General features: G+C 36.8%; 1 protein-coding gene across 1 annotated transcript; it reads right to left on the reverse strand.

Annotated features, from left to right (window-relative positions):
• Positions 1 to 1,948: 1,948 nt before the first annotated feature.
• On the reverse strand, positions 1,949 to 5,485 carry LOC145566968 (protein FAR-RED IMPAIRED RESPONSE 1-like). The gene is made up of 3 exons (XM_081626216.1): positions 4,593 to 5,485; positions 2,203 to 3,421; positions 1,949 to 2,092 (listed from the first exon to the last, which is right to left on the reverse strand). The coding sequence occupies exons 1-3, from the start codon at positions 5,483 to 5,485 to the stop codon at positions 1,949 to 1,951; spliced, it is 2,256 nt and encodes a 751-aa protein (XP_081482342.1).
• Between the last annotated feature and the right edge of the window lie 2,450 nt (positions 5,486 to 7,935).

Raw genomic sequence — 7,935 nt, forward strand, 5'->3', positions numbered from 1 at the left:
TGTGGTACTATCTTTGAACTTAATTATGTTGCTTAAGTGGTTGGACAATTAGTTTTCTTGCCGTTGCTTGTAATATTTGGTCATCCTATTTGAACTCCGTGTTTGTTAACTTTTGTGGCTTCTACGTATTTGACAAGTACGGATTTGACCCCCTCTAATTATTCTCTTTATTATTCTCTTAATTCGATATAAATGGTTTTATAAATTACCTAATACAGTTAATGACGGTTTATGCATGGTAATGTACTTTATAGATTTGATCTCCATAAGCTAATATAAGAAGTTGTGTGTCTTATTTATGTAAAAATTTGGTAATACTACTAACTGAGATAATTGTAAAGTCTAGGTAATGTGTGTTGTTGTATTTCTGGAAGGGGGAAAAATAAATTTCCTTAACATTATCAAGTAATAAGGTGTATTCCTCATGAGTTGAAAACATGATGCATAAGAACATAAGTATCATAGGGTTGAGGCCCAAAGGCCCATAAATCCTTGTGTCTGGACAACCATTTTATACTTTAACCTTATAAAAAAATTTATAAGTACATAAGTACTGCAACACATAATGAAAAGTAGATGATGTTGAAATAAATTCATGAAGTAGAAAAGTTGATGAGGTTAAAAAATTTAAGGAGAAATGGCCCAAAACAGGAATAAGGTAGGGTAAAATAGTCTAGCACATATTATGGCCCAGTTTTGGCTAGCTTTTCCACTGTTTCAAAACAAGTTATTTTGAGCTTCAATCCATAACAACTTCACAAAATTGAGCGCACTGCTAAAAAACTTGCATACCAAATACAAAAGTAACCAATTCTAACATAAATGTTGATATAGCACCTGATATAGCACCTGGGTATGGCTTTTTGTCCATCATGAAGAACTCCAAATTGATGTAGAAACCATGCCTGCAAGCACATCAACCATATGAATTTTATTTTCAACTATTAATAGTATCTCTCAGCTATCCATGCACTTAAACTTCAAAGACACTTAAAAGTTAAGAAAACGCTATGCTACATGAATCGGTCAGTTTCAGCAATTTCCATCACTTGCAAATCAGTTCGATAATCAAAATCATTCGTACCATGATTCTAAAAAGCTTATAAACTGGTCCTATTCTTTAATCTATATTGCAAATGATTGACATATTATTACATTGTAAAAGAGTGGTGTAAGAACCTCTACGCATTTTTCGGTTCTACGTCCTCTATTACGTTGTCCTGTTTGTGACATTGTAAAGGAGTAGTATAAGAACCACAAGCATTTTTCGGAAAGGAGTGGAAACTTATTATTATCTTTGGAAAGGAGTTATTTTGTTCACCTAACGAAAACTTCTCCATTAATAGTTCATAGAAACCAAAGGATCCACAAGTACGCAAGTCTTACACTACATTATTATCTCCATGATTGAAATCAATTATCTCATCAATTAACAAACTAATAATGCTCACAACCTCTACATATTGATGCACAAAAGTCACTTGTAATTTCAGCATAATTCTCAATGTACCCATAATTAATAAATCCCCCAAAAAGAAAAAAAAATGAAAATTTCCCTTAAAAAGAAAATGTGCGTATTACCCACATAATTATATTTAATCATCAAAGATAAAATGTAAATTACCCACATAATTATAGAAATAGGATGATAAAAGGAACCAACATTTGCATAATACAGATATCCAAATTAATTTAAGACTAAGTAATTAAACTCAATTTTTCAAATTCTGGGGAAATGGCCAGTGGAAAATAAGCAGTGAAATTAGTTAAAAAGTCTAAACCAAACATTGCATAGCGATCACTACCACATATACATACCATCATATAGGGTTCTGCAAGAGTTTAATACTCAACAACAATGTTTTGTAAGTGCACAAAATAATTCCATGAAACCCATATACCAGACCCAGAAAAAATGCTAAATCAAGCGGTGGTGATGTCTACGTACTTAAAAGGTTTCTGAAGGTGTAGATCCCCAGTTTAAGCCGTTACGCTGTACAAAGTCATCAACCGCACCAACATCTGCAACATATTCATAATAATTCTCAATTGTATTCTGGACCTGTGCTCCATATGCCTTTTTCCTCTTAGCCTGTGAAGATGTATAAATAAATAAATATTGTAGGAAAAAAAAAACCCAATATATCACAACACAACATCATATCCATACAAACATGCAACTTAACAACAACATGTGCTTACAGGTAATTTGGCCGGAGGTTCTTCGGCTGCATTTTGAACCTTTTTCGGGTTGCTCTTCTTGTAGCCCATCTCAGCTCGGGATTTATATCTAGACCCCTTCGGCCGTCCATGCGGTTTCTTCGGAACCGGATCCTTCACTACACTAGGTGCTGGTGCAGGGTGCGCTTCTTCTCCATCAGGTTTCGATACTGACAAGGGGGTTTGGGAGCACTGAGGGTTGTTTGAACCTATCTCAGAAGGGGGCTCAAGGATTCTCGGTAAGGTCGGTAAGGAAGGTTGCTTTTCAAAGTACTTCTCTCTACTGTTCTTGACATCCAAAGAAAGTGATTGAAGAGACTGTAAGACAAGAGCTACTGTGTCCTTGTCATCTACAGCAGCTGTAACTTCACATATAGGCTCAAACTCCGCCATCAATTTTCTGTAAATCTGGACAGAGTACTCTTCACTCGGGTCGTGGTAGTCAACCTTAACCCGGGTATGCTTCCTAGGGACATCTTTGCGCCACCTGTCCAGTACATACTTGGAAGGAATTTCAGAAACCAAATTCTGATCATAAACTCGGATAATATGCCTACAAAGAATACCAAATGTTTCGAACTTCCGGCAGTCACAGGATACGTCCTTTGTCACTGTGTTGAATAGGACACAGTAGAATCGTCTCCTATCGGTTATCTCTTCTTCGCTCTTCCCTTCTGGGATGATCCAAACCCGATCTTCGAGCAGGTACTGAATCAAGTTCCCTTCGAGGGCACGCTCCTCCCTCCCAGAGCAATGCATAAGTCTACAGCACTCTATTTGAATCTCTTGGAATTTTGTGTCTGTGTAGATGTCCCGGAAAAAATGCTCAACATAAAAACCGCTCACGAGACGCCTCAAGTATTTGCCACAACGGGCATCTGCCTCATTTTCAGCTTTAACACGCCTTCCCATTGCCCTAGTGTACTTCTCCGGGAATTCGTAAAGCTTCGTCTTCCTGTTCACAAACCCATCAAAAAAACTGTTTATGCTTTCGACCCTCTGTGTTGTCTTCATCCCCGCCCAAAAGTGCTCTTTCATAAAGGCTGGGACCCACATGTGCCTTTCCTCAAATAAATCAGCTAACCATTCATTCTCCTCTAGTTCATAGTGCTTAATTAAGTCTAACCAGCGACGCTCAAACTCAGCAACCGTGAAGCTCTCATATACAAGAGCCTTGAGAGGGCTCTTGAAATCTTGGTAACTGCATAATTTGGAAATCAAGCATTTATACAATTAAATCTTTTCCATGACAAATAGAGTTGGCATCGCCTATTCTATTAATTAAAATATGTAGTTATGATAACTAAAATTTGATAATAAAACTAAAATTTGACAATGCAATAAGGAGAATTGAAATACATGTACTTGACAATGCAAATACGATAGAGACAGTAACAAGAAAAGTTACAGGAACCATTAGCTTGACAGCTAAACATTGATCAATCTTTACAAAAGTTAGCAACTTACAACGACCTATGCTCAATCAGATATCGCTCTGTAGTCAGGCTTCATAATCAACCAATATCTATGATTAAAATTATTGGCTAACTTATTTCAGTTGTACAGAGCAATGAAAATTTCTGACAAAATTATGGCACTATAGCAGATAATATCTCTCCTCAAGCCAGTCAATGTGTCTCATCTTCCATGCATGTATGCAGCAAATAATATTCTAAAACATAATAGATCATTATACCTAGACCTTAACATAATCAAGCCCTTCTGCCCTTGTGACAATAATTTTGGATTATATAATGCCACACGGTATTATGCCATGTAATGACATTGGCAATTTGGCAGTAGAATCACAATAACTAAAGTAAACAGAAAGCCATACAATTTGTGCACAAAGGTATAAAGTTGTGTAACCTATTCAATCTTGTAACCAACCATCAATGGATAATTCATTAGTTATTTCCACTAACACAGTAACAAAATTCAACTGGAATTGAATTGATCAGGTACTGACAGATCAGGTTACTGACATAATTGTCACATCATACAATGAACAAGGTCAATATTAGAATATAAAGCATATAGTACACAGGTGGAGTACACAGCAAGACCAGCTTAAACACAAATCAGACACATCAAAATATAACAGATCAGGTCCAGATAAAGCATATAGTACAGAGCAAGACACTCACTAATCACCACTTATATATTGCAAAAGTGGAGTACACAGCAAGACCAACTTAATCAAGACAGCTTACTGTTATGAGTTACAACAACAAGTAAACCAGATTAAATACACATCAGACACATCAAAATATACTGCAATATAAAGCATAATCTACCATAATTAATTTCACTGAAAAACATAGACATCATAAAATACACATTAAAAAACCAGCATAACCAAGACAACTCACTGTTCACAACTTCCAAGCTTCTCTGGGATTTTCTTCATTATGTGCCAAATGCACCAACGATGTCGAGCATTAGGCATCACTTGTGCTAAAGGCCTGCGCATTGCTGCAGCTTGATCTGTCAAGATTGCCCCGGGTTGTTTATTCCCCATACAAGAGAGCCATTGCCTAAATACCCACCCAAATGTGTCACAATCTTCATGGGACACAAGAGCGCAACCCAACAATATAGATTGGCCGTGGTGATTAACCCCTACAAAGTTGGCAAAAGGTAGCGCGTACTCGTTAGTTAAATAAGTGGCATCAAAACAAACAACATCCCCGAAATCTTCATACACCACCCTACTACGAGCATCGACCCACATTACATCCTTGAGTCGGCCGTCTTCATCTAATCGATGTGCATGATAGAAATTCTGATTATCCGCTTGCATACGATCAAAGTATGCCATCATTGCAGCCGCGTCACCACCTTCCATTTTCAACCGCTTCTCCTTGGAGACTTCATGCTCAAGGTCCTTAACACTAGGAAGGTTATCAGCCCCGGTCTCCGTCGCCATACACCCATGTATTTGCCTTACAGGGACACCTTCTTCATAGAAATTCAGAAGTTTCTTCTTCACATTCGACGTATAATTCTTCATTCGATATTCCTTCACCAACTTGGCATCACTCGGTTTAGGGGTATGGTTATCATGCTCCTTTTGCAATTTCCTTATAACCCACAGCCCATCACTGTCAACACCGGCATATAACATGGCACCACACTCACATTTCTTGGACGTCCTTTTCGTCCGCTGCAAGATATCTTCCCCTATTTCACCATTAACCATCCCTCCCGTGCCACATAATTCCATTGCCTTTGCCCTTTTCTTTGCCTCCCTCCTTGCCCTCATATCAGGTGGACCCCAACACACACACTTCCACGTGGCCCCTCTACGCTCCTTATCCTTCTTAGAAAATTATGATGCAACTCGGGTTACCCCAAAACCTTTCTGCTCAGCATACTCTTTGTAGTAGCTTTCTACATCTTCAAAGGATTTGAAAACCATCCCTAACCTAGGTGATTCAACATAAGTGTACATGCTAATCTGATTGGTTGAGACAATTGTCTCCACCGTTTCAATAGTTTTTATTGGAGACATGGCAGCAAGTCTCTCAGCGGAGTTCGGAACTTTCATTGTCATACAGTTTAGAGGGGGAAGAGCATCAGCCACACCACCAGAAGTTATGCCTTGCCCCCCATCATCCATTTCACCAGGTTCATAATCACCCATTTCACCAGCTTCAAAATCAACCATTTCACCAGATTCATACACACTATCCATAACCACACCTGCAATATAACTGCTAGTTACTGTTGGACTATACTACAAGACTGACCCATGAATCAACAACAAGAAAGAGCAACATTGCAAATATTTCCCCTCAATCACTGAACATTACTGTTGCCAGTGAAAAAATCAATCACAAGAAAGAGCAATATGCGATATTATCAAGGCATTTCTCTCAATCACTCAACAATACTCAAAAATACAAGCAAGCAAAATTAAATCATATAACTCTTTTTAAAAATCAACATTACTGTTGCCAGTGAAAAAAAATCAGGATAAAATCACTTGCAGCAAATCATTGCCCCACCCCAATAGTATTTTGCTTCAATGAACTCAACTAAATTGTACATTACACACCAACAGAATAACTAACCCAGTATACGCATAACTTCACAAATTGCAAAATCTAAATACCTTCACCAATTGCAATAATCGACCTCACGAAACTTTCCATTCCAACAATCAATAAATTCAACTAATAATTACTTCACACACACCAACATAATGAGCGAAAACAGGAATATCTTCACCAATTGCAATAATCGACCTCAAAAAATAAATTATTTAACGAATAACTTCACCAATTGCGAAAACTAGGGTTTACAAGCTACAGTACTTACCGATTAAGGTGCGTCTTCGAACACCAGCAGCGCAGTCTCAAGATAAGGCTAAGGAATCCAGTAATGAAAATCGAAATTCGCTCCCTCAAGCTCTGGGTTGGTTAAAATGGAGAATACGACCAGGAAAAATGGAGAATTCAATAGCTTGGGATGGTGTTCTCCAGCTCCTCGAGGACGGGATCTTTTGATTCCCAAATTCAACACAAAACGGGATTGAACTTGAGCGTTAACCCAGCAACTAACGCTGCAAGTTTTCAGCCAGGTCATCTACAGTGCAAGAAAACAATTAAATATTGCAATATGCTTCAATAATAACGAAAATGCCATCATATTAACATATGGCGTTAATATGTCATATTAACTGGGGGAAGCTCATTTAGTTTGTTTTTTGATAATTTTTCCCCAAATAGGACAGCTAACCCACGTAATACGTGCATCATAGCTAGTCATATCTAAAAGCTCTTTCAGTTTGACTTTAAAATCAATTCTTAGCAGAATTAATGAGAGAAAATGGATAAACAACTATGTTTAGGGGTATAAATGTCCAAGACAACTAACATTAATGAGAGCAAATAAGAGTCTGTTCTATTCACCTTATTTTCACTTATTTCAGCTTTAATAAGTTATGTAAGTTCAAATAAGTTCAATTCAGGAAAAATAAGTTATGATAAGAGTTGCCCAAGTTAGGATAGATAGAGTCAAACACATAGCATAGTTAGGATTATTAAAAAATAAACCTTAGTTGGGATTATTAGAAGTAAATCGACCATAGTTGGAATTATTAAAGTGTATTTTTCCTTTTTAATATTCGATAGCTTCCCTTTTATAAGGTAACTTAATCCGTTTTACAATACTATTTAAGATATACCCGCCTTTATGTCATAATGTCAATCCGTTACTCCGTACTTCATAATTATTTATTCGTGAATTTGTAATTAGGGCTTGTTTGGTTCACCTTATTTTTGCTTATCTGGTCTGATCTGAATGTCAGATTTGACCAAATTTTGACCTTAAATATACGATAATATATACGGAAAATATATACCAAGTGTGGTCTTGTTAGATTCGTAATAATGTGTATTTTATTAATATGTGATATTCATAATTTTTCTATTACAAAATTAAAGATATTTAGCGATAAAAAAACTGCACATAAAATGATGATCTGAACTTATTTTTTCTGATCTGTTCTAAACTTATTTTTTCTGATCTGATCTAAACTGAACTTATATTTTTCAAAATAAGTAAAAATAAGGTGAAGGAAACAACATTGTCCATGTCCAAATTAACTGTCCATGTCCAAATTAGCTAAGGATGCCGGTCCATGTCCAAATTAGCCAAGGCTGTCGGTCGAATCTAATCCAGGCTTCCCACATAGCAGCAGCCATGTAA

This window comes from Chenopodium album, chromosome 11 (assembly GCF_948465745.1).
Source record: "Chenopodium album chromosome 11, dcCheAlbu1.1, whole genome shotgun sequence".
Lineage (NCBI taxonomy): Eukaryota > Viridiplantae > Streptophyta > Magnoliopsida > Caryophyllales > Amaranthaceae > Chenopodium > Chenopodium album.

Coding starts and splice junctions, on each gene's coding strand:
- LOC145566968 (XM_081626216.1), bottom strand. CDS start 5,485: ATGAGGGCAAGGAGGGAGGCAAAGAAAAGGGCAAAGGCAATGGAATTA. Junction 3,422..4,592: donor AAGCTTGGAAGTTGTGAACA/GTGAGTTGTCTT, acceptor CAAATTATGCAG/TTACCAAGATTTCAAGAGCC. Junction 2,093..2,202: donor AACCTCCGGCCAAATTACCT/GTAAGCACATGT, acceptor ACATCTTCACAG/GCTAAGAGGAAAAAGGCATA.